This window comes from Asterias amurensis, chromosome 7, assembly GCF_032118995.1.
Source record: "Asterias amurensis chromosome 7, ASM3211899v1".
In the NCBI taxonomy this organism is placed as follows: domain Eukaryota; kingdom Metazoa; phylum Echinodermata; class Asteroidea; order Forcipulatida; family Asteriidae; genus Asterias; species Asterias amurensis.
The window spans coordinates 352391-379483 of record NC_092654.1 but is presented as its reverse complement, the minus strand read 5'-3'; the positions used below and the strand labels follow the sequence as shown (position 1 = coordinate 379483).

Sequence of the window (27093 nt, the reverse complement as noted above, 5' to 3'; positions counted from 1 at the left end):
ATTGAGAGAAAGTTTGTATTAGTATTGATTTAAATTGCGGTAAAGATTGAAAGTGCATTGTCAAACCACTGTGAAGAAATATAGCTAATAAGTAGTGTAATTTTACTTTAAATTGTGTAGAATTTGCTAATTTTAGGGTTTTCCCGAAAGGGTTTAAACCACTCTTAGAAGTTGATGTGCTTGGTCGAGGGCCGACTTGGGACCGGGCAGAGTACGACCCAAAGGCTAACTGAACTCAATAGATTCTACAGACTCTAAAGACAAGGAGTGGGAGTGATGTAGAGATAGAAAGAGAGAGACACACATCTACAGAGATTGTACAACCGGAAACGACTCTTTAAAGTTATTTCATTAAGACATCGTTAACTTTAATATTTTTGTGAATTCATTGTAAATAAATGTGTACATTTTCGTGTAAATATAATTGGTTTTCCTTTGTCTTTCAATTTGGTCAGTGTAACAACATCTATTGAAGGTCCAACCGAGATCAGGGAAAGACTCGGGGCATGACAATTGCAAGGCTTAATTTTAATGGTTTTAATCAAAACCTGCCAGGCTTTGAACCCAAGTTCGTGAGGTTGTTGTTTTTAATACTCAAAATTTAACAAGATGAGCCTTGCAATTTTACCTTCAAATAAATGAACAAAATATAGAAATAGAAACACAACACAAAATGCTCCTTTACTCCTTATTCTCTACTGAATGTCATAAGTTTTCAAAAATTAGATGATTCGAGAATTGTTCCAGGTGACAAGTCTGTCCTAGAAACATGTTCTGTAATGGTCACAATTTCCCCCTTGCTTTTTTTCATGGGGGTGCAATTTGGACTTCCAAAATGTAGTCAACTAACAGAATGACTAAAAGAGAACCTACGCCCTTTGATTCAAAACAAATTTAACTTGAAAGTTTGTAAACAAACTTTAAAAAATATTGAAGAATGCCAGATGTATCACCAGAAAACATCAAATAATGTGGAACTGACATTTTTGCACTTGATTGCCAATAAATACCAAAATGATTACCAAAGATGTCATACAATTTAGATTAGACCTAACAGTCTGAAAATCTGCAACTAAATTGGACCATAATGAGTACAAGACCGGACAGTTCAACTTGAGTATGAATAATTAATACAGAAACAAGGAAAGAACTTAGTTTCATCCTAAAAAGGTAATTTGAGACCAAATTCATACAGGTTTTTGAAGGAAACAAACAATTAAGATTCTTAAATGTGTTGAGTGACAAGACTTCTCTTTAATTAACCCTCAAAAGCAAATGGTTAAAATTTGTATCGAAGATTGACTGAAAGAAGGTCTTGTATCAAACTTGTTTGGTTTCAAAACCCTAAAAATATCACACCCCTGTTTGGGGTTTAAAGAGTAGGTACAAGAAATGTACAATTGGTTCCTGCCTGTTTCAAGGTTTAAGGAATGCACTTTCTTTGTTTCATGCCAAATGCAAGGTAGAATAATAATATTGAACACTTTCGGTATAGTGCCGGTATCCGTTGGTTGAGGAGGGAAAGACAAGTTAGGACCGAGGATTGTGTGAGTATGCTTTTTTGAACAGGTGAGATTTTTCTGGAGTATTGTTGTGAAGGATTTGGAAAATGAGTAGAGCAAGTTTGTCCTGAATCCTGTGTGATATTGGCAGCCAGTGGAGATCCTGTAATACAGGAGTGATGCAGGAATATTTACTGGTGAGAGAAACTAGTCTGGCAGCAAAGTTTTGTAGACGCTGCAGATGTTTCATTTGGTTTCTTTTGAATTGCCCAATAAGAAATGTAAGCATTTGGCTTCTGCCTACTACAAAGTACAAGGAATTTACTTTTATGCTGCGATGACATTTTTAAATAAATAAACCATTTATACATAAACCATTTTATAACAAGGTACAAGGAATGTATGTATCTGATTCCTGGCCATCTTTGTGCACACACTTTACTTATATAGTCCAACAAGCTGACATCATATTACAGAAGTCGTCATCGTTGCTTGTAGCTAGGCTAACACCTTCATAGTAATCTTCAAATTCTCCATAACTTATTTCCTTTCTGCGACCGTCAAACAGCTCAAGGAAGTCGTCCATTATTTCTACAGCAGTCACAAGACCTGTTGGGAAAAAAGGCAAAGGTAGCAGTAAACAAAAGTGATCAAATCTTTCTAAGATTATAATAATATTCTCACAAGTGTCCTGTGCACAAAATTATCAATGATAATGAATTTTTGTTGAATATAATGATAGAAATTTTATACTTTTTATAACTCAAGATAAAAATCATAGCAAAGTTTTGTCTAACTTGTCGCTCCTGTGAATACGACGGGACAGATTTGATACTATGTATGTAGCGCCTATGCTGAAACTTTTTTCGCTGATAACCGTCAGCATATAGGCAAAGTAGCATATCAAGCATTTAAGTTAACAACAAAATGTTTCTGGTTGTCGGACCAGACAGAACATTTTATCCAGGTCGATCCAAAAAATCGTTTGGCAACAAGAATATATTTTTTTTTAACCTTGACTGAACAGTAAGCTTTTTCGAAACAATAATTTTGATATCTTGCTACAAAAGTATGAAAACAAAACATTTTGTGAAATAAAACAGATTTATTATCCGTCCCCTTGTTACAACCATGCTTGTATCTTCCACTTTTTAAGACATAGAAACATGCATGGGACAGTTTGGGAGCGGTAAAATACCTCACGTTAAACCGTGTCTCGTATCTTCCAAGCTCGTATTTACGAGAGTCAACAGTACATGGTCTGTACAACTAAAGTTCCCACGTGAGGCAACACTAATCATCATTATAAATAGTCATAGGCTGCTGCCCATTGACGCAACAACCACCCACTTCTTCTTGGTTGTGTGGCTGGTTCAGGAGCGATTTTGCTTCGCTGTAGGGTAGCCGCAGTTAGTTCAGCCACACTACATACATCAAAACAATTTTAGAAGTTCTTTAAGTCGTCATCTATCTACTGAGATATTTCTCAGAAGGATTAGGTATAAGAGCGAAGTGTAAATGTTGCCTACCTTGGAGAACATGCGGATGTTTCTGCACATTGAAAAACTTCTTCAACTCATCTTTACTCACGGTTCCAGACTTATTGGCATCTATTTTCTGAAACGCCTGTAAAAAATAAAATTAAAAAAAATGTCAACACAATAGTAAAAATAATAGTTATAGTGGCTTCTTACATAGCTCCAAATCTGTCACTGTTGGATGCTCACGGCGCTAAAACTATCTCATCACTCTTCCCTTATTTAAGCTCCCCTGGGAGTACACAGACTGCACTGTCTCAAGTATGTTTCAAAAATGTCTTACCTTCCTAACATATGTTTTTCTCCTTTCGTTCATTTCTCCCAGGAAAGCTCGATGGAATTCACCATAGTCTATGGATTGGTCTTCATTCTGATCCAACACGAGCCACAGCGTCTCAAACAACTGAGAGAAACCCAGAATAAACAAAATTATATACATGTACAATAAGGCACTTTTGATGATGAGTCAACAGTTGCATGAGCCCTTTGATAGCTTGTACAATTCACTATTTTGTATGGTTTTTTTTATACCTCTGTTCCTATGATTATTTCTGGTAGTAAGAGTGTAAGATAGGTAGTGACATTTTTGCACTTGATTGCCAATAAACACCAAAGAATTAAATTGGTAAAAGACTTGCGATTTTTTGATGTTTTTTTTACCTCTGTTCCTTTTCCTGGCAGTAGATTTGTAACTCAGAAAAATGTATAAGTTTAATTTGTGAAACAGAAAGAGAACATTTTATCAAAATAAAAGTTATATCTGGTGAGAATTCTAAAGAAAGCAGTGCAACTTAAGGTAAGAGCTACTGAGCCAGAGATGATGTGATCCCTCCCTTGGTATTTATTCTAGGATCTGTGACAACACTCTGTCTGGGATTTGAACCAGCAACCTTGTATATTGCTAGCCAGTATGCTACAAGTGTTTAACTTACATTAGGGTCCACTTTAATGTGGTATGTATCCAGCGCATGTCGTAGTTCTTCTTTGCTTAACACACCATCACCCGATTTATCTATCTGCCTGAAGTGACGCCCAAGTCCAGTTAATGTCTTACATGCTCTCTTGCGAAGTTGGGCTCTGACTGACTCTGAAGGAATCAAACAAACAAGAGTTTCTTTCAAGTGTATGTTTCACAGAAACACCATGAGAAATCTTTGACAAAGGTTATATAAAGAAGACCTTGTGTGCGTGTATGATGTCACTGGATGAGTAGAGCGCCCTCACACAGAGGTCAAGAGAAAGTATTTCAATTACACACTGCACTGTAAGAGTTATAACTATGCATTTCCATTGTTTGATCAAATTCGACAGTATCGATACAGATTCGATACTTTGTATTGTTCATATTTGTTCAGAGGCCAAACTACATAAAGCTGTTAAGCAGATAAGTTTGCAACAACGTAAATGACATGGCAACCTATTCCTGCCAAGTGAGACTTTTCCATGCTTAGCAAAGTGTTATGCATAGAAGCAAACAATCAATTTGAAACCAAAGCTACAATCCCGGCCAAAATGCTTGTGCCACCCATTCCTAACATTACATAAAACCATTCTCTGTACACTTCCCACTGACAATAATAATTCCACCCCCTCCGTCCCCCGATCAATGTTGACTGTAATGCAGAAGACCGTGCAATCAGAACCAACATTGAAAGGGGGCAGGGGGCCCAATGAGATATGGCCGGGATTGTAGGTATTAAGGTCCTAGCAGCAGATTATCAGCAGTTATCTCAAACCTACCTTGGACTTTGGTAATGAGTTTTTGATCTATAGCTTCCTGCTTTGTGATTGGTGGATCCATCTTAGCATGATACTCCTGTGGATCGTAAGGTATCCGCCCATTGCTAAATCTAGATAGAGAGATCAGAAACTATTGTAAAACACAGACACAGTTTTTTAAAACTTATGTTTAATCTATAACTTATTTTTACTTTGCTCATTTTTTACAAATGGGTTGTTTACTATGTCATTGTTTTACTACTTCATAATCATTTTTGTTGTGAGGCGCTTTTGATAATTTTAAGTATGGAAAATGCTATGGAATAAATATCAATATTATTATTATATAAAGTTTCAAAGATCTGTTACTTCTGGGAACAAATGGCAATCAAACCGCAACATTGATTTGACATTGCATCAAGATTCTTCTTAAGATTGTGAACAATTTAATGTAAAAAATAACTCAGGGGAGCTAAAGTGCGGCATTTACATGTAAACCTATTGACCAACAAAATGGTGAGCGCGACACCTGTGTAAAATGGTGTCAATACTTGTTGTGAAAATCATATGAACGTTTGCCAGATAGCAGAATTGTTTACAACAGCTTAAATACTTACATGAGTTTTTCTTTTGCATTCTCATCAACATGAGTAATCCTTAGAAGGAGTATGGGAGAAGCTCTTAAGGCGCTAGACAGTGAAGGATGATCTCCACTCGCAAATGTCAAACTAGCCCCCTGTGTGAATAAGAACAACAAAGATAGCAATAATAATAATAATAATCAATTTTTATAAAGCTCTTTATCACAGCGCGAAGGGCATATCAAAGCGCTTCTGACATTATAACCCCTGATCACTAGGCCTTCAATCGTTCCTTAAACCATCTCAGCTCCCTGAGGAGTATACAGCCGCGCTGCGAATAATCATTCACATAATCCATCTCTGCCCTCACAGGTACCCTTTTACCCCTGGGTTGAGAGAAGCAATGGTTAAGTGTCTTACTCAAGGACACAAGTGTCACGACCGGGATTCGAACCCACATCCTGATGAACCACCAGAACTTGAGTCTGATGCTCTTATACGCTCGGCCACGACATCCCCGCAAGATAAGTTGTGTCAGTGGAAACAAGTTCTATCTTTGGGGTAAGAAAACAGATCTCTGGTTGGTCTCAAATACAATACCTACCGCTGATATATCCTGCACAGTGTACAACCTGCCTTTCCTTCTACCAGTCATATGACAGTACTTCCCCTTCTGGATAAATGGTAGAGCCTTGGATCTGTCAACCAATCAGAACGCAAATAATAACTATGAATGAAACTAAACCACACTTAAATGAGACCAACAAGAAACAAAATCAGAAAACATCACCCTTGCTTACTCATAAAAGAGGGAATAAAATAAGGGCAACATTTTCAACTCTCACAATGAAATCCTCTAAATTAATTTGATAGTTTTTAAAATGAGAGAATAATATCCAACGAGTAAGGATACCAAAAAAATAAACCTGAACTTATTTTCAGATAAACCTTTTACCTTTCCAATTGTAATTTCTGTTGTTGATGTAATATGTCACTTACTTTGAGCCAAAGTTGCGATACTCGTATACAGTCATGGTACTATCCAGGTCAAAAAAGAAGCCACAAAGCTCCCTCAGTGCATCATGGCCACTCCTTGTAATGATTCGAGCATTGAATGTTAGACGCTTCTCAAGTAAGTTCTCAGTCACTGTTCCACTTGTCCTTACTCTGAATCAATACAGACAAATGAGAATTGGGTTTCAGGAAAACTGTTCAAACTGTTCAAGCTATTGGGGTGTCGTGGCCAAGCGGTTAAGAGCATTGCACTCAAGCTCTGGTGTCTCTGTTCAGCAGAGTATGGGTTTGAATCTAATGACAAATTAATTTACAAACCTTGGACTGAAGATGCACACTTCAACGATACTTACATGAAACTGAACTTGAACTTTTAAAGCAGTAAAAACTCACACAAAACCTATTATCCAAACCAGTTTGTTGTAATCTACACTTACTTCGATTCATGCAAGGCTCTAGTCTTGGGTCTTGATTGGCCGTACGGAGTTGTGTGGCCAGACAATGGAGTTTCACACCTCTGGTTTTGTTCAGGATCACAAATAACTGCCCTGAAAACAAACACCAAAATTCAGATAAAGACCGTAATCAAAATTTACCTTTTTTCTTAAGCCGAGTTTTGACCTGGGCCAAATTTTGTTGAGCTGCTTAAACACAAAAGTAGCCAAGCACAACTAGTTTATTCCTACTAGAATATGGTTACCAGCCAAACCACTATGTCAAATGTACAAGCTGTGACTGGTATCCAGCCTTTTTATTGCTAAGCAGAAATGATTAAGCACTGTTTTCTGCTGAAGCGCCCAGGTTGCACTGTGACAGTGATTTAACTGAGAGACCCATTCCAAATACCTTGACAGTTGATCTACTAAGATCTACTGCTCAAGTGCCCAGGTTGCACTGTGACAATGATTTAACTGAGAGACCAAATCCAAATACCTTGACAGTTGATCTATTAAGACAGTCTGCTCAATCTCTTGTCTTCGCCTTTCAGCTGCGATCGTCTCCTGAAAAGATAAACAAATACAGAAGATGTGTGTAGCAAGAAACTGCAGTCACAAAGCAATTAAAGACACAACATCAAGCACATGTTAAAACCCATAAACCATGAAAAAGGTTCCAAAAGATTCTTGAATATAGAAAAACCCAGGGACTGGCCTTAGAAGAAGCTTCACAGCTGTTGGCAATCAATTGACTGAATTGAAATTGAGTGAATTGAAATTGACTTACTGCGTCCATTTTCTTCTGTAATGGATTTCTTGCATCCTCCACAGGATCCTCCTCAATCTCATTGTCTGTTCTGTAAAAATTGGCACAAAATACCGTCATTAGGAATTCATATTTTATCATAGTTTTTCAGATTAATGGATGAAAGAGGCTGTCAGGTCAAATAGGTTGGCCCCTTTGTAGCCTGAACATCTGACGTCACACTTCGAGGCTTGTGAATAATGCCAGAGAAAAATCTATCCCCAAGAAGGGAAGGTTTCAACCTTGTTCCCAGCAAAGTACAAAAATCTATCCCCTAGAAAGGAAGGTTTCAACCTCGTTCTCAGCAAAACACCCTTTCGCCGTGCCACTTTTCCCCCCACAATGCCTTGCTAGAGCATACAGGAGTGTCTCAAAAAGTTTGCACAGTAGAAACTTTCGTATTGGATCAGGTAAGTATTCCAGGGGGTGCTCATGGACCATTCCATCGGAATGGGGGAACGTTTTGTTGAAATGTTCAAAATACTAACTCACATACATGTAGTCACTCATGAAGAACTGCTCTCGTATTGTAGCACAATGATGCAGTCCAGCATGTTTAGTTTGAGGATACCTATATAATGTTGTTCTAAAACTAATTGAGCAAAACCGTACCTGTATGGTGCTTTCAGTTGCTTCTTCTGTTGGCCTCCCCTCTGGGACCACTGTTTCATCTGATCTTTCTTGTCCTGTTCATACTGTTTGTACTGCTGCTTTTGCCTGTCAGAGGGAGGAGGTATATTTTCTGGCACAGCAGGCTCAGTCCATGCAGACTACAAAGAAAAAGCCCATTATAAGATGAGTGTTATCTACTGTATTTACACTTTCAGCCAATGAGAGATATCTCCTTCACAGATAGACATTTCACTTCATAGGCGTGGTCAAATCAAAGATGCTCAAATCAAAGATTGCCAACATGGTTTTGATATTTATTTCTTGGCAAGCAACTCATCATGATAAAAACACATCAATTTGACAAAATATGAATCTTATGAGTTAATAATAATAAATATAATAAAAATAACAATCAATTTGGATCTAGCACTTTATCAGAGCCCGGTGGGCATATCAAAGCGCATATCAGAGTTTGTTTTCTCAAACCTTTTGTTTTCCTGCTAGATTAAGGCGTGGCACACTATCGGGTCTCTGTGATCGGTTACTCTGTCTGCCTGCTGTAGGTGTATGATGCAGTGCAAATGGGGAATTCATTGCTGGATTTCTAAGAAAATAAAAGACCAAGATAAATATTCTAGAAGAAATTGGATATAGATCAATCTTGTACATGCTCAGCAGTCTTCAAATAGGAACCAATTTTTACTGCTGTAATCGCAAAAAAAACCGACAATTTCCAGAAGAAATTTCCAGAAGTGACCATTTTCTAACATTTTAGAAACTAATCTTTTACACACAGTCATTTCCATATCTATAAACATGATTTTTTTGTATTCTCTTTATATTAAGAGTCTAATAAAATTGTCTTGGTCTTCAATTTGTACTGTTATGTTTTTAAGCTTTCAACCTCTAGCTTATGAATAAATATTTCATCATCAACTACACGTTTTCATTTCATTCTTACCTCGCAGCTGGGCTGTAGTCATGGTAACCCCAACTGGAAAACAAAGAAATAAAAAACAAAGGAAATAACATGAACATTTTAGACAGGTATTTGTCTACGCTCAAGTCCCAAGAAGGTACCAGCCAAAATTGTATTCTGAATGCCCTTTTTCTACTTGATTCAGGCCTGTATACTTTGTTTATGAAAGGGCGAAGGCACCAAGGCATTTTTTCCTTGATAAAGGGCACCCTTTTAAGGAAATTGTCAACTTCTACTGGAACATTTCAAGGAGACCAAGGCAATGGCCAAGGGCATGGAGGCAATCGCCTTCGTTTTGTCTGCGTGAAGTATCAGGCCTGTTAATTAATTGCACCATTTAGCAACTGAGGTCCAAAATGTTGACTGTTTCAAGCAACTCGACCTATTGATTGATTCATTCAAAAGCTCTGAGTAAACAATGAATACACGTGTCTCAGTAAAGTTCAACATTGTTAACGAACCGTCAACCTGAATGACTTGATTATATTACCTGACAGTACTCGCCGTGTCTGGAGGGTCAAGCTTTTCATCATTCTTGGCGACTGGGTTTGTAAGATTGTCATCTTGATCTCTAAGTCGACCCAGATCAAGGGAAGGCATCCTGTGGAAAATTCAACCCAAAAATGAGGGGAGTGGTCTTTATCTGGCCTGAGACTGATGCTACAAACTGACAAATATATTTGTATTATTGTTATCATTTTGTTGTTTTCTTTACACAATACCACAGTGTGATGAGCTCCATACACTTTCCCAGAGAACTGCTGACAAAAATCTGCTACAATAACGATCAGTACTGACATCTCGTCATCAAATAAATCTTTGCACTTTAGGAAACAAACAAGTAAAAAGTATAACTTTCATTTGTGAGTTTTCGGATTATAATTTTTTCTTCTTCTAAAATAACTTGCACAATGCTAACCAATCAAAAGGAACTATGGTATAAATGCGAAAAAAGGGTGGCTTGGCGTATGAAACATAGCAGGGCCTTTCACGAAGGCTAAATGACAACACAAAATATATAATCAAGTACATTATTCTGGTGCAACAAGAGCAGTCAAGGCTCCAATGTGTGTGTCATGTTGTCATTCAGCCTTTCAGAAAGACTCTGCTATTGTCCAAATGCCACTCCATTAACTGATTCTCTAATAAATTCTTTCAGCAACATCTTTCCTTACCCATCAGGTTTGGGGTACTGCATCCTGGAACGAGGTCTCGGTGTAAGATTCTTAATTTTGTCTAGCTTGGCTTGTGTGATCACACATGTCTGGAGTTGGGCAAAAACGAAATAATTTAAATAAGTTTTGGACACAGAAATGTCAAGGGTGATCCTTACCAGAAGGTTCCAAGTCAAAATGGTAAAAAAAATTAATTTGTTTGTTTTACAACAGTTGTATGTGGTTTGGGTACTATGAGGTAGGTAAAGGAGTGATTGGCAGTTTGTGTAATAAGGGTTAGGAGTGTTACAAGGGTAGGCTGGTTAAAACAGAGGTAGATAGTTTGGTTTATGAGCAACGGGTTTCGGCCCTTTCCATAGTGCGTTTGGGGAGCAGTAATTTGAAGAAGTTATCCATGAGCTCTAGGTTTGTTAGTGACCTGAAGAAAGATACCACAGTACAAATACTGGCCAAAGAACTGACCTTGTTATTAGAATTGTTAGAAGAAGGAAAGGTGCGATGAACGACAGGTTTTGGCCCTTTCCGTGGTGCATCAGGGGTGCAGTAATTTGGAGAAGAGTTCCCAGGAGCTTTAGGTTTGTTAGTAGCTGAAGAAAGATTCTTAGGAGAGGCCAACTTGCCTTGTTGAGAACCTCTTCTGCCCTCTTGTCTTGGTGTTGGTGTTCCACGAATTATTAAATCCATTCCTGCTTATGAAAAAGTAAATACAGGCACCATGATTATCAATTTAAGATTGTAGTTAAGTTAGCCTAATCCAACTTTGTTAGTAAATTCTACCAAACTCTAATAAGACGGAAGATTGTATAGCGCCCTCTTTACACGGATAGCCGACATTTGATACGCCCCACTTCTGTAGCCAAATGGGGCCAACATTATAGACAAGAGTATTAATGAGAAAAATAGAATTAGCTGAGAACAAACTGCTTACCAACGACTAGAACCTATCACTATCATACTATGAGTATATATGGGATAGCCACACCAGGCGTTTGTACAGTATAGTAAGTAGTAAGTAGATACAGATGCACAATGAATGAGGTGTGTTGTTGCATAATGTAGCTTCACAGGTTGTATGTTTATTGGGTGAGCATCACAACTTCCATTGACATCACCTCATGCATAGTCATGACTTGGCACATCATCCTGGTACCCTGACCTCTCCCAATCAGCAGACAGCGAATCATAATTACGATTTATGGCAGCCCACAGTCACAACAAACTTGGTATTTGTAAAATTGTATGTACACTGGTTTTGATGTTGCTATTTTCAAAACATCACATGTCAAAAAAGTCATCATTTGGTGAGCCCAGGCATGTTTTATATTAATCCCACAAGTATAAGAAATAACATGATTTAAGTTTAAGTAGTAGTAGTATGGCATGTATGGGATGTTTATATGGGAGAAGACTGCAACCAAAAGTAAATATTATTATGCAGTTCTGAAAACTTAGCGTTTTATTTTATAACATGTTTTGTCATTTTTAATGGCAACTGATATTAAAAAGAGAGCCATACCAGCCCAACAAGGTGGGCTAGTATAAAGTCCTGATACTTACAGTAAGTCCAACTCTTGTCACACAATAGTATTTGACACATTAAAGAACTGTCACAGTGTCAGAGTTGTTATCATTTGGCGTTTGCTCTACGCGGTTTTACAAAAGGAATGCCGTTAAACATATTAAGTGGTGGTACCCGTGACACTTTGTGGCTTCAACCAATGCAAGACGTCAGGACTCCGTGCTGACAAGGGCGCCCTCTGTTGTCTGTAAAGTGTCATTGCCTAGGGGAGAGGGCCAGTGGGCGGGGCAAGGGTGTGAGGGGGGCGCAGGGCTCTTCATACACCTGGGCTCGGCTAGAATTACCCCTCAGACGGCTATAATTATAAATGGTACAATAAGGAAGCTAAAATCCCAGCCTAAACACTTGGGCCCCCCATTCGCAACGCTACAATTAACATTCCCTGTCCACTTCCCCCTGACAATAAACATTTCTCTTCCGTTCCTGTCATTTGTACTCAATAGTATGAAGAAACACCACTGGACAACAATGCACTGACTGGACAAATTAAAACTATAGATAGAATTTGAAGTGTTTATTTCAAAACGACAAATGCAACATGATAGTAGTACATTGGGCTCAGCATTAGTTTGTAATACATTAGTTGTATTACCGTTAACATCATTAGAATTTGCATATTACTGAATACATTAAGATCACTACTCCTATTGGTTGTTAGGCATTTCATTTGCATAAAAAACATCTATCAGTTATAATATTATAATGAGCTATACATGCAGGTTTTGTAATGCCTACCATTTCAATAAGCACTTTTTATATACACTAAAACTCAAGTGTTTACTCAAAACTTTGGTCAGTGAAACTCCTTAATAAATTTATCCCAAAGTGACTCAAATAAAAGGTTTATTTCACAGTAAAAAATTAATTAAATCTCAGTTGATTTATCACCTTCCAAATTTTAAGAATTCTTCAAAGTCTTGACTTCACACTTCAGTTTTAAGAGTGTACAAAGGCCTTGTCTGAAATGCTTTGGCAGTGGCTACATCCAAGAAAAAATGAATACCTTTAACCAGGTTAAACTACTTCATTAGTTTCGGACCGAATTTATATTTCTGCCCAAACAAAGTTAGCCTCAGGTTGACACTAAAGCAGTCATTGAACCAATCCCTAAAGAGGTTTTAGTTACAAGAATTGAACTCTCTTCACTTGAAGTTGGACAGTGATTTGTACGATCAGTTTAATGAAACTGTGTGTAAACCAAACCCATTATGTTGAACAGAGAGTTTGCAACTACACACACCACTCATACTAAAGAGGAAAACAACAAGAAAATGTTCATAACTGTGATTAGAACTTAACAGACAATGATATACAAAATCATTTCTAGAAATTGCAGAATTGGGCAAAGCTCAGTATTTACAATAAAATACAAAATAATGTCTGTACAGAGTTCATTAATATAACTTCACCTAATCGTTACTCTAAAAAGTCCTTCTACAACACATTTTATGGTAGAGTTCAGTATAACAAAATCTACTTGAAAACATACTGATTCAAATTAGCTCAAATTGCTTGAATAAAATATGAATAAAATAATGCAAGACCCATTCTTTGCAAGAAAATCATGTTGATTTATGTTAAGAAAAAATAAATAAAATAACTTTAATTTGATATGTGTCCAGTGACATCACATTTGTTTTAAGAGTCCCCAATCCTGGACACCTTGCATATATAATATGTATACAGCTCAATGTTGTCCTTACATTTCTTGATTTTACAAAGCAATTATGCATGATTTAACTTTGCTGCAATTGAAGTTCACTCAATTTGTTAACAGTGTATTCGTTTAGGTTTGTTTTGTTCAGAAATCTCAACAAAACGGTACTTTGGACCAAACCGTAAATTGTGATCCATTTCTACCTCCTTGATCAAAGTATAAAATGATTAAAAATAATTTGTAAAATATTCTCCTCCGAAAGACATAATTATTTTTGTTTTAATCTACTACTGTTTATGTTGAAAGATTGGTTGGTTTGATTGCCATTTGAGCATACTTTACAGCACAGGAGGCCAATAACAACTGCTGCAACCATATGGCCTCGAAACCAAAACAATCTTTTAGGTTGTAAATGTAATTTGTCTAAATGAGATAGCTCAGCTTGTCAGGGCATAAAGGAGATAAATAATCTTTTACAAAAGAACTCCATTACATCCATAATACAACAAGATTAGTAACTGTTCAAAACGTCAAATGAACACAGTAGTGCTAAATTGCAATAAATATTAATCTCTATTATTTTACTCTCCAAATCTTATACACATGCTGAGTTTCTAGCAAGTTAAAACTATTATACATGTACAGTTTTTGCTCATCACAAGGGCGTTTCGGGTAAGGATAGGGTACAATAGGGTCTAATGACAATAGTTTTTTAGTTTTCATTGGCATTTTTCTATTTTTAATACTTGTTTATATTCATGCTTGACAGAGAACACAAACCTAGATTTGCTTGACTTACATGAAAAACATTGGGTAACAAATAATCAGGAAGCGCTTTAAGAGAAATGATTTTAAAAACTTGGGGCTGAACTGCATCCCTTTGGTTGAACGACAACAACAAATCATGCCTTACAATATTGCATTTATCAGTAAACATAACAATACATCTATTATCCTCCCAGATCCTTCAAGTAACGGTCAAGTCAAACAAACAATATTGGCACTACAATAAAATATCATTTTGTTAAAAAGTTTAAGAGAAAAATGTCCTGTTCCAAATTTTTTTATCGTTCCACATAAGTATATATTTGTTTATCTTTTTTTTAATACATTTAAAAAGTGAGTAGTATTTTTCAAAACAAACTATCTGTAAATTGAGATTTAGTAGAATTGAATACAAGTTTCTGAACACATTGAGTTTGGTGTTAAATATAAATTCTGTGAGTTTTAACTCTAAAAACATTTGTCATTGAACTCTAGATTCATCCGAAGATTACAAATGATAAGTACGTTAGTCAGATACTTGAATTATTTACATATTTGGCAATTAATAACTTTCAACAAACTCATCAAAGAAAAAAGGTTATTTTTTTTATATACACAGCTCATTCCTAATATGCTACCCGTTTCATTACAATGGACCGATCCATAATTGAGATTTAAAATGATTCTTTAAATTGTAAACTTGCGTTAATCTATTAGCATGCTCCATTACTGGTTGCTAATAAGAGAAAGCATAACCACTGACAACTCCAACAAGTTGAAGATTCAGTACAAATCACCACTTGAATAAATTCATTTGACTTTTCCTCTTTACAAGGCATTCTGTTCTTTGAAAAGTGCCATACGAAAGGTCAGCTCTCTGTCAAGGTTTTCAGTGTATAAAAATTGAACACTTTTTTTCAAAACGTAGCGAACTTTTTGGGCCTTGATATTTGCGTAGCTGTCAATCTAAAGTGCTCCTACACAATGCAGCATGGCATATTAAAGAGACTATAGCTCTTCTCAAATGGCAATGATGACATCAAGGTGTCTTGGCCTGATTCTGGAAGGAACCCAGAAGGACTTTGGTGACAAAGCTGACGATGGCCGAAGCAGGCTGCTCAATCTCATACTCTGCAAAGACATGACACTGGTTGTCTGTCTTAGAGCCTGGTTTACGTGCAACAAAACCAAATATTCTACAGAGTAAAAACAGGACATAAATAATTAAAATCAGAGCAAAATTTCACAACAGTTGGTTAGTACAGAAAAATGCTATGCATAAATTCGATAATGTCACTGGTCTCGGCTGGTTCCCTGCAACTTTGTAATTAGCAATATCTGTTCAGCAAAATTTTCTGCTTGACAGCTTTGCTTAAAGCTAAAACGATTGGGTTGAAAGGTTGTGCACCTCCAATAATGGAGAACGTCAGCAGAAGATGCAGAATGTATATATCACAAATACTAGTCAGACACACAGGGGTTCATTCTGATTAAACCTAGAACTGTGTCTAAGCAAGCTCATCAATATCGCCTCTAACCTAGACTCTGTCAGCCATTTCAAACTCAATTTCTTTATAAAATTGGGAAGAGGGGTGCACAATGGGTAAATGGAGCACAAAGTCTGAACTGAAAATGGATTTATATGTCTACTTACTTTGCTTCATTTTGATCTGATCCGTCTTTCCTCTTCCACCTGTAACAATGCAATATGAAAGCAAGCATGAATGATCAGGAAAACTACGATGGTTCATGGTACGAAGCTGGCCAGAAGCCAATTAAGACTCAACTTGCATTCACAGATTGCTTGGCAAATTGCTTGTCGATGACTGCTTTGCCAATAATCTACAGTAAACCATTTGACAAATTTATTTCTCCTAAAGGCTCCACCGAGTGAGAAAGTTAAGAAGCAACGGTTGCGCCTTGCTGGTCACTGCCTACGACACCCAGAGCTACCAGCCAATAAAGTCATTGTGTGGGAGCCCACCCACAGCAGGCACGGTCCCGGAGGACCCACCAAGACCATGCTCAAGATCCTGATTGAAGATGCGGGAGTTAACAACAAGGAGGAGCTAATCAGCTGTATGCAGGATAGAGTTGTGTGGCGTGTCAGACATCAATCCCGACTCAAACTTGGGTGGACTGAGTGAGCGAGTGAGTGAGTTAGTGCACTTTATGATGTTTGGCTCCCACAATATGGTTGTGAAAAACCTAGAGGCAAAAGTATTTAAGCTTTGTGTGTGTAACTTACTTCCTTGATCCAGAGTCCATTCCACAGTATAATACTGACTCCACGGGGTAATGCCTACGGAAAAATAACCTGTAAACAACAACATCAAACAATCACTTTAATACAAATATGGCTTGGCATGAAAAAAATACAAAGCTACTTTAAAAAGGATACAAAGCTACTTTAAAAAAGAGGAAAAATACTTCAACAAAGTTTCCACACTTTTCAAATTCATTAGAAATAACCTCCTAGTGTGATCATCAGTAAAGAAGCATTAGGTATGCAGTGATAGTGGGCTTCAGGTCTCTCTCAAACTAAAATACTCCATGGAACTTCAAACCTTCTCATAGCATAACTGTACTGGTGTCAAATGACAGCGTGTATTCAAACGTTTCTGAAATTTCAAGTACATTGCTGGCAAGCATGAAGGAAAACAGATTCGCACCATAACAAGTCCAATCAAAAACTATAAAACACTGCAAGAATTCTATTTTATCTTCCACGTTGACTTACTTCCTCTGATTATCTGTGATTGTGATGCCCTTGAGTGACACCTTGAAGTGTACAACCACCCTCTTAGGTTTCTCCTTAGAGTTCATGATCCTTGTAGTAGCTTCACCTACTGCACTGGGCCCTGTTAACGATTCCATTTCCACTGTGCCCAGAAACTGAACGTTGCAAGCTACAAACAAAAACATCGTCAAATATGCGGTATTATGAGATTGCTTTGTTAAAAAAATGTCCATTGTGGCCGCAAACAGCTTGAACCAAAATGCCAATTGTGAAATATTTATTATTTGAAAAACGCCTTCCATGTCACAGACATTAACAAAGCGCTGTACAAATAAAACCCAAAAAATACAGATATGCTCCTATTTATCAATGGTAACATACTTTCTGAATTTCTCAAACAAACAACATTTCAGTTTAAATTGGACATTTTAACTGGAAATTTAACCTAATTATTAGCCATCTCACGAAATAAATGATCTTTGATTCTAAGATTACAATAAATCTTACCTGCGCCTTGGGACAGTAGATTATGAGCTGACTTTGAATCCAAATCACTATCTGTAGCATCAGTACCTGAAGGATCTAGAAAAAACAACGATCCCCACAAAGAATAGGACAAATTAATAAGGAGTACAATGTATGCTTGGCAAACTATGGTCAGATGGTTGGCAAACTATGAACAGCAATGTATAATAGCCGTCAATTTACGAACTTGTCTTTCCAATTTTTTAGTGAACAAAGAAAATATTTCTAGGTTGACATTTGAACCTGGGATCTCACAGATGTATGTGCCAGTACTCTCAATTGACTAGGCCCATAATCACCTGTGTCACAATACAAATACAGAAGTAGCAGTAGCGGGACAGTGATAAGGGGATGTTACTTTTAAATATGCAGCTTCTGGTTGAACAAACAAAAATAAACCTCTACTCGTTTTAATACCAAAACTGAGTATTTCGGATTACCCATTTTGTTCCATAATTACTGACAGTTTGTACATTGTATTGAAAGTCCTGGAAATTACGCAGACACATTTAATTGTCTCTGGATGGATGAGGCAGAGTAAATTGTTGTCCATTTCTTTTGTTTACCTGTTTCTGGGAGCTGGAGTTTACAAGGTAGAGCGAGCTGTGTGAGTGTGTGTTGATATATCAGAGCAGACAGACTGCCGAATATTGGCTCATTGGCGCATCCCTTCAGCCGAACACCACGTGGATTGGGCTCAATCAAGAAATGACGAACAAGCTCACTGGCAGGATCTGTAGCTGCAACAAATAAAGCATTAGAACTACTATCAGTTTGATGTGGACCAATGCAATGAGAATTGACACAAGGGTCGTGGGTTCAAATCCCACCCAAGTAATATGCCTGTGACATTTTTTCACCGAACTCGGGAAAGTACTGAGTATACAGTGCTCACACACATCGGTGTATAGATCCCCTGTAGCATGTGCTGGGTGTCAATTTATGGTGTCAAAACTGTATACAAACATGCACAAACAAGAGTTGACACCCTAACCTACGCGCATCGTTCGGAAGCGCGTTCTGTATTTGTGCAAGAAATCAAAAGCACCCCGCTGCATAACGCAAAACACTTCAGATCACGCGCACATTTTTACGCACAGAGAACAGCTATTGTCCAATGATCTGCCTACTTTTTGAGAGTGTGACGTCATATGCAATGGGCCTGTATGGGGAAAAATCAAAATTGATACAGTGAGACTAGTTTACCTTTCTTGCTTGGTGGGGCATTCGGAGGAAGCTGTGCCACCTTGACGGCGAGACCAAAGGCTCCTGGGAAAGAATTACTGTCTCTGACAACAAATATCCCTGGTGATTTGTCCTTCAGCATCGTAATGGCTGTGAATCCAAGCATAGAGATAGGTTGACATTTGAGTGCATTATTTGTTTTTTTACGATGTCAACCTGTTTCTCATAAAAGGGAAAACAGCTCTATACAGCTCTTTACATAAGAGGTATATATCTTTATTGACAGCATTATTTATTCAAGCAAGCAGCCAACATTGGTGACAACTGCAATCTGCAAAACCTTCCAGTTTGGTAACAAAATGTGTGTGCAGTCTTCGCTGGCAGTCTTCTTACCCGCTGTTACACACATAATAATAATAACAATAATAATACAAGGGGCTCTACAAAGAACACAGCGTCTCACAATCAACAACAGAACTAAACACAAAGAAATATAGAAAATGTATTTAAACAAACCTATCATAAAATGTGCCTTTGAGAGGAGGCTACTGAGGTGGTATAAAGTTTCATTATGAAAAGATTTCCTTTTATTGAATAAACTGTACCTTCATCTCTGGAGATATGTGGCTTGTACCACCACGCCGACAGATCCTTGACAAACCTCACCTTGTCCAAGCTGGTATCTACAAAACAAAATCAAGAATCAATAAGGTACTGAGGATTCAAAACTTTGCATGTTGGATATACGATACGGCAAGGTTTGCGGTAACACCATGTAAAGATAATCTCTAAATGAGTTGGAGGGGTTCTGAATAGAACAGTTGGTTTCAGAACCATTTTTTTTCCCCAGCAAAAATATCAGGTAAAATAATTCAACATGTCTGTTGACATGGAAAACATTGGAATTACTCTAGAAGTGATCTTACCAGCTAATGACAGAGAACTTGAATAAGGTGATGGATGCTGCATAAGATAGAAGTTGGATGGCGTTGTACGACCACTTATTGGGGTACCTGCTCCTCCATCAGATGCTTTCCTCTGATTGGGCGACCGAGCTGGCCACATCCCATCACTATAAACATTGGAGAAATAAATATTTATAATATCACTCTAACACTTTGTAATTTGAAAAGTAATTTGCTGTTGTACTACAGATTAATAACTTAAAAACTTAAGGTAACAAGAATTGTTTGTGTTATATTTGTTTAACAAGTAATATTAAATCCGCTTTGGTTTGTCTAGTACTCATGGCCATGTTTTGGTACAACAAAAACAACCTGTCAAAATAAATGAATATAAACAGCAGCATAGGGTTTTTGATATACAGTGGACACTATAGCTGTCAACCAGTATTACAAACCAAATGGTTTTCAGGATAAGCAAATAACAGCTGAATACCAGTAACAAGCAATATGCAACAAATACAAATTTGGTTGGTAATCCTGCTTTTATCAAGGAAGAAATTTCATGCTAAGCAATTTTTTGTGCTAAGCAGCTCTATGAAATTGGGCCCTGAACACATAGATGTTGTAGTGACTGTGACCCTACCTTCCAGTAGAAGCTCTTTTAACTCTTCCAGAGCCACGGTTGTCATACATGGTATGATATCCATTAGCTACCTGAGGAGAAACTTCTTCTGTTCTACCGGTAGCCGCTTTACGATGACGATCACTGAAGGTGGGATACATGGGTGGTGGAGGTTTGTTCTTCATTCGATCACTATAGGTAGGATACTGCGGAGGAGTAGACTGAGCAGAAAGATTTGCGCTGCTGAAGGGTAATTCATTGGGCTCTTTTTGTATAACCGCCCCCTGCTGTAGTTCAGGCTCTACAATCGTAATAGGTTGTATCTTATCTTCAAGTGGTTGAAGTTGAGTAGCAGGAGAGACTGGTTCCTGGATATACGTTGTCTGCTTGTAATACTGTACACTAGAGGATATAGGTTGTGGGCTGCTCTGAGATATAGGTGCAGTATCTTTGACTTCCACATCACTGATTGCAGGACCCATTCCTTCATTCTTGATGTGCACTTCAAGTTCAATGGGCCACGTTGGGGCCACTTCTTTAGGCACTATCTTGGTAGGAACAATTTCCTGTTCCTGGACAAAACTAGGGGAGTCTTTGCTACCTGCAAGAGCCTGTGGGCCGGTAGGCTTTTCAGACACACCCCCTCTGGCATCTTGGAAGGTAACCTCCTTTCTGGGTGACGGGGGGAACCCACCAACGGGATGATGGGGTTTTCCAGGAGTCTTACTGTCAATGACTGGTTCTTGTATGCTGTAGTTTGTAACTGGTATCCGATCTACCTTCACCTCTACAGGGTAATGCTGTCCATTCTGTGGAACCCTCTTCTCTGTTTGGACCGTTGGGACTGTTTGGACCGTTGGGGCAGGTAGCCTCTCTACAGTAGCCATGATGGGTAGCTGAGGGCGAGGTGGGGGTACCTCTACAGGCTCACTCTGGGTGTACGTCACCTCATTCTGAACAATCCGTTTACGGGTGATAGTGATGATTTCAGGAGTTCCTGGGGTAGTGTTGTGGGCTGATGTTGACATCGGGGAGTCTACACTCATTGGAGATGCAGTGTGGGTTGTGAGCTGACGGCTTGGACTGAGTTGAAGTCCAGAAGTGTCTAACACGTCTCTATCGTCTCGTTTGATTGGTGACAGAGGGTAGGGAGCATCCGGGCCTAACATCAAATAATAAAATATATTAAACAAAATATTTTTTATTTTTTATTTATGCATCAATGACAAAAATAGTGCAAGGGGCTTTATCACACCACTAGTCACATCGAGTTGACTTTTTGTTGTTGAAACAAAACCACAACCAAATACAACCACTTTTCATTATGATGAACTGCAGGCTAGCAAACCAAATTCAAATTCTAGTGAAATAATCTTCGTACACATGCATACATGTAATTGCTTCGTTCACCCAGGAATGACAAGTAGGTATTAATAATGACTCTACCTTCCTAGGAATGAAAAAGGTAAACAAACATTAGTATGATTGCTATTGTGAGCAAGGTTGGTCTGCTCTAGCTACCTCCTTCTCAGGAGTTAATGGCCGGATGAATGAATCGTTTACATTTCACTTTTATTTAAAATCACTCACCGTGTGGTGGACGTCCAACTATTGCAATTGGAGTACACAACATGTTTTTGTAGGCCTTTGGTCCCACAGGGAATCTAGGAGTGACACCCCCATTCTGTAAGCTTTCACTTGATGAGTTATAATCCTGTTGTTCTGGTTTACGAGCCCACTGCTCCTTGGGGTTGGGTGATTTCAGACCCTCCATCCGATTCCAGTATTCACTTTCCTAAATATGAAAATGTCAAAATTGTATCAAGAATTTATTATGAGTACTTACAGCCCGGTTTATACTTCTTATGATTGCTTCGTGCAAAGCACATTTCCTTTCGTAACAAAGAGAAAGGGAGCGCGTACTGATTATTGCATCACCAAATTTCGCTCCGCGTTTGCAGAAAGTATGAACCGGGTTAAAATAGACTAAAATACAACTGAATACATTTTAAATGTAAATTGATCACTATCGTTCAGTAGGATATTTCTGTTAGTTTGCAGAATCACAAACGACACAATTGAACAAAAAATTAAATAACCTGAGACAGTCAATAATAATAATAAGAATGATATCAAAGTCTTATATAGCACACATATCTACCAACAAGTTACTCAAGCCGTTTAGTATATACTTTTTTACAGTAAGATAGTTCTTTGAAGTTATGAATTCTGAGACCCAATTATGTAGCGCCTTATAATGGTTTACAAGGTGCTACAGCGCATGAAGCAGCAACAGAACCTGCTTTTGAGGTAATAATAAGGAAGGAGATTCTTCTCATACATACATGAACTGGCACACCTCCTGGATTTTGTAGCCACGTCTCAGGCGAGGGAGCCCTTCTAGGATGATTAGATATCGGTGTCTCATAATGCTGCTGTACAGCGGAGTCTGAATCATAACCAGACTGATGAGGAGTACGTCTTGGCATCTGTTTACCCTTACTGGGTTTAGCAACGGGACCTGTTGGGGGATGGCTCTTCGTGGGATGCTCACGGTTGTTCACATCTACACAAAAGTTTTTATTTAAGTTTAATATCCAAGAAACAAATAGCTAAGAAAGACTAATGAAAGAATCACTTCTTTAGAGTGGTAGTTCTGTAAGGGTAATGTACACGTAGGTAATACTCATTTCTGCAACTTTGTTACAGTAAATGTATGCATTTCCAATGAGTATGAAGAAAGTGTCATCTTTTAGTACTTTATTATTAAAGTACCCACCTTAAACAGGTATTTATGTCAAAAAATAAACCAAGTAAACAGCCTCGGCCCAAATGACACAAAGCTGTATGAAAATACTGATTGAAAATATATCTCTTCTTTGCAAAAATTGAGTGGGTTACCAGTCTCAATTACAGAAACTTTGGACATTTCAGCTGGTAACCTATTTCTACTGAATAAACTTGTTTCTATTGTTGGGATGAACAAAGAAATAATGACTAGAGCGAGACTCGGATCTATTACAGAATGTATTACATTGAGCCCTGGGCTGGATTTCATAGGACCATCTTTGTGAAAACAACCCCAGGGTTCAATTCAAAGCACATTTCAAAGCACTAACAACCATCTTAAGATGAGTTGTCAATATCACCAAAGTGATTTGTATTGTGACATCTCACTTTGCCCTGCAATGAAGACTGATTTGCACTTAAGATCAGTCTTAACTCTTTATGAAATCGACCCCAGGTGAACCTTTATGTCAAGAGGGAAAGTTGACACTCGCTACTCAATACCAGTTTAAGACTCACCATTAATCCCGTCCATTCCTCTTCCTTGAGGTTGGAGTGGCTCTTTAATTTGAGATTCATCAATGTGAAGATCCATTTTCTGAAACGTCTCCTCCTTAGCCGGTCCCACACTCCCTGGTTGCCTATGTTGTTGAGTATGTGACTGGTAGTTAGCTTTATGACCAATCCACCCATTGGATAGGTTAGGCTCCCTGGTTGGGGCAGTTACATTGTCTCTATGCATCACTTCACTCTCATGCGTGTTATGTTTAGTGTAAGGTGGGCTATTGGAAGGCCCTGGGTTTGTCAATTCTTGATTTTGTAAATGGGTCCATTCAGACAGCATGCGTATGGCATCTTCCAATCCAGCCATGAGGTTAATGTTATTAACATTGTGGTTAGTCTGATCCCCATGTGACATCCCTGACGTTACAACACTGGCAGGATTAGCATTGTTGCTATGGTTAGTGTGTCTAGATTGAATAGTCCCGTAGTTATTGCTGCCGATTGAATGTCCAGCAGTGCCTCCCTCCATTCTGGTTGAGTTGTCATGGTAATCCGTAGCGTACAATCTTGACCTATCAGCAGATACAGCTCGTTGTTCAGTTTGACTGTTATCTCTCTCGTCCCTTCTCTGCCAAACATCGTGATTCTGGCTTTGGCTTCTTTTCTCTGACCTATGCTTTGATCTATCAAGAGGACGACCACGAACTGTTTCAGTTATTCTCTGTTCATGATCTAAGTGCCCATGGGTTTCCTTATAATACTGGGTTTGATAGGGTAGCTCAGTGCTTTTGGAATGTGAACCTACATGGGTTTCCCTTTGGTACTGGGTTTCATTGGGTACCCTCTCGGTGCTTTTGGATCTTGTACCACCCTGGGTTTCCCTGTAAAACTGGGTTCTATCAGGCACCCGTTCAGTGCTTTTAGAATGAGAATCCCCTTGGATGTCTCTGGTGTGCTGTGTTCGGTCAGACAGTCTGTCAGTGCTTTTGGATCTTGTACCACCCTGGGTTTCCCTGTAAAACTGGGTTTCATTGGGTACCCTCTCGGTGCTTTTGGATCTTGTACCACCCTGGGTTTCCCTGTAAAACTGGGTTCTATCAGGCACCCGTTCAGTGCTTTTAGAATGAGAATCCCCTTGGATGTCTCTGGTGTGCTGTGTTCGGTCAGACAGTCTGTCAGTGCTTTTGGATCTTGTACCACCCTGGGTTTCCCTGTAAAACTGGGTTTCATTGGGTACCCTCTCGGTGCTTTTGGATCTTGTACCACCCTGGGTTTCCCTGTAAAACTGGGTTCTATCAGGCACCCGTTCAGTGCTTTTAGAATGAGAATCCCCTTGGATGTCTCTGGTGTGCTGTGTTCGGTCAGACAGTCTGTCAGTGCTTTTGGATCTTGTACCACCCTGGGTTTCCCTGTAAAACTGGGTTTCATTGGGTACCCTCTCGGTGCTTTTGGATCTTGTACCACCCTGGGTTTCCCTGTAAAACTGGGTTCTATCAGGTACCCGTTCAGTGCTTTTAGAACGAGAATCCCCCTGGATGTCTCTGGTGTGGTGTGTTCGGTCAGACAGTCTGTCAGTGCTTTTGGATCTTGTACCACCCTGGGTTTCCCTGTAAAACTGGGTTTCATTGGGTACCCTCTCGGTGCTTTTGGATCTTGTACCACCTTGAGTTTCCCTGTAAAACTGGGTTCTATCAGGCACCCGTTCAGTGCTTTTAGAACGAGAATCCCCTTGGATGTCTCTGGTGTGCTGTGTTCGGTCAGACAGTCTGTCAGTGCTTTTGGATCTTGTACCACCCTGGGTTTGTCTATAGTGTCTCCCATCTGACTTGGATTGTGAACTCTGATTTTCTCTACCCTCCCTTTGATCATGCATGTTAACTTGTGACTTACTTCGTAGTCCCCCTATGCGCTGCATAACCCATTGATACGAGGGAACAGGTTGAAAGAGTTGGGTATCATCCATAAAGGGTGCAGGGTCAGTCATGGGCTTCCCCCTTTGCCCTGAGATTGTTTGATTACCGTCCAGGATATGAGAGTGTTTTGGTAGTGAGGTAGAACCAAGTGAGTGGGAAAAGTTTAAGGTTGAGGTTAGACCAGCACCAGGAGTTTTGTTATGGTTAGGATGTTGGGATCGTGGAAGAGAGTAAAACATTGAGTTATGAGTTGAATGTTCAAACCCAGATGGAGTTTGTTTATTGTTTATTTGTGAACCATCTTGAACAGGTGAATCCTTTAGGTCTTCATGACCCTTTGATAGGTCTGAGGATCTACCCTTAGGAAGGGAATGATAATATCCAGCATCAACAGTTGCTCTCTTAGAACTCACCTCTTGGTTGGATGATTGATTGCGATTATGGGTGAAACCTTGTTCATGAGGAGACCCTAAGGCCTCAGTCTGAACCATCTTGAAAGGGCCCTCCTCATTATCATGCTTCTTATAAGACACACTTTTGGGAAGGGACTGGGACCAGAGTTTTCTTGAAGATGATTTGGATGTTTTGTAGTCAGCGGAATCTACTGGGCGTGTCTGATGGTGAGGGTCATGAGATGGTTTATCCTTATTGGAAGGCTGGTTTGTATGACTGTGGGAAGGTTTCAGTATTGTGGTTTTGGGAAGGGATTTATCAAGAGGATTTGGTGAGGTTGTCATGGAGGACTGATGGTGATTATTGTGTCTCCTAGATGAAGAGATTATTGGAGAGGAAGGAACAGATATGAATTGAGACGAGAAGTCTCTAGTGTTAGTACTCTGAGAATCAGGGAAGTTCCCAGAGGAATTGTGAGGTGAAAGTCCACTAGAATCTCTCTCACTAGTCTCAACTGTTTTTAGTAGATCCCCCCTCAACTTTGTATCTGGTGTATGGGCTTGCTGCTTATGCGACATTGAATGAACTGTGGATGATTCCTTCTTACGATTAGAGAACTGCCTTTGATCAGATTGTACTTTACGCTTTTGTTTTGGACTTCCCCCAACCCCTTTCTCTTTCATGAGTTCCATTAAACGGCTCTGCAGGCCCCCACTCTCATCTTTCTTGATTTCTTCCATAAGCAACGAGGGAAGTTTCTTCATATCAAAACCCTCCTTCCCAGGAAACACATGGATTGTCTTCTTTTTGCATTCCGTTGTCGTGGTTGTAGTGACCTCACTACCATCGGCCTCGACACTACGAGTGACATTGATGTTTTGTGTGGGTTCATTTCCAGTTAAAGTGGAGGAGAGAGACGAGGCATAGCCAGAATCACGAGACAGGTCAGTGGGTATCGTTGTGGGGACCGTTGTTGGGATGGTTGTTGGGACCGTTGTGGGTTGGGATTGGATTGTGGTGGTGTTAGGAGGTAGGTGTGAAGCCCGTATGCCAAGACTCTCTTGGTGTCTCTCGCGAGACGAAGACGTGGAGAGGTTGGTTATGTGGTCATGGGAAGATCTGTTGTTGGGATGGTTGTTGATTCATGACATGCAAA

At 38.9% G+C, this 27093-nt stretch overlaps 2 protein-coding genes across 9 annotated transcripts in view; both read right to left on the bottom strand.

The window, feature by feature from the left end:
• Positions 1-366: 366 nt before the first annotated feature.
• On the bottom strand, positions 367-12016 carry LOC139939995 (calcyphosin-2-like). Of its 2 annotated transcripts, none has more exons than XM_071936185.1 (18): positions 11920-12016; positions 10825-11048; positions 10363-10451; positions 9678-9788; positions 9170-9202; positions 8695-8812; positions 8209-8366; positions 7579-7648; positions 7288-7355; positions 6792-6902; positions 6340-6507; positions 5945-6038; positions 5377-5495; positions 4781-4890; positions 3973-4127; positions 3324-3443; positions 3032-3128; positions 367-2111 (listed from the first exon to the last, which is right to left on the bottom strand). In XM_071936185.1, the coding sequence occupies exons 2-18, from the start codon at positions 11044-11046 to the stop codon at positions 1945-1947; spliced, it is 2010 nt and encodes a 669-aa protein (XP_071792286.1). In that variant the 5' UTR covers positions 11047-11048; positions 11920-12016; the 3' UTR covers positions 367-1944. The 2 variants fall into 2 exon arrangements, with proteins under 2 accessions (XP_071792286.1, XP_071792287.1); XM_071936186.1 differs by having other exon boundaries at positions 10983-11048; positions 11920-12006.
• A 424-nt stretch (positions 12017-12440) lies between these two features.
• LOC139939402 (tensin-3-like) overlaps positions 12441-27093 on the bottom strand; it is a 70981-nt gene continuing 56328 nt past the window's right edge. For 4 of the 7 annotated variants that reach the window (XM_071935243.1, XM_071935245.1, XM_071935246.1 and 1 more), the window contains 13 exons: positions 23647-27056; positions 22686-22906; positions 21931-22135; positions 20362-21502; positions 19740-19885; positions 19419-19496; positions 18835-18963; positions 18195-18368; positions 17611-17685; positions 17104-17272; positions 16612-16680; positions 16018-16056; positions 12441-15559 (listed from right to left, as the gene is read on the bottom strand). In XM_071935243.1, the coding sequence (XP_071791344.1) occupies positions 15403-15559; positions 16018-16056; positions 16612-16680; positions 17104-17272; positions 17611-17685; positions 18195-18368; positions 18835-18963; positions 19419-19496; positions 19740-19885; positions 20362-21502; positions 21931-22135; positions 22686-22906; positions 23647-27056 (6013 nt within the window). In that variant the 3' untranslated portion in view covers positions 12441-15402. The remainder of the gene's footprint in view (positions 15560-16017; positions 16057-16611; positions 16681-17103; positions 17273-17610; positions 17686-18194; positions 18369-18834; positions 18964-19418; positions 19497-19739; positions 19886-20361; positions 21503-21930; positions 22136-22685; positions 22907-23646; positions 27057-27093) is intronic. The other 3 variants (XM_071935244.1, XM_071935248.1, XM_071935249.1) reach the window with 3 other exon arrangements.

Bases quoted from the DNA above. Each gene is read 5' to 3' on its own strand.
- LOC139939995 (XM_071936185.1), bottom strand. From the start codon at position 11,046: ATGGATTTAATAATTCGTGGAACACCAACACCAAGACAAGAGGGCAGA. The intron at 6,039-6,339 runs GTAAGTGACATA...ATTGGTTGACAG, and splicing joins TATCGCAACTTTGGCTCAAA to ATCCAAGGCTCTACCATTTA. The intron at 4,891-5,376 runs GTAAGTATTTAA...CTCTCTATCTAG, and splicing joins AATGCAAAAGAAAAACTCAT to ATTTAGCAATGGGCGGATAC.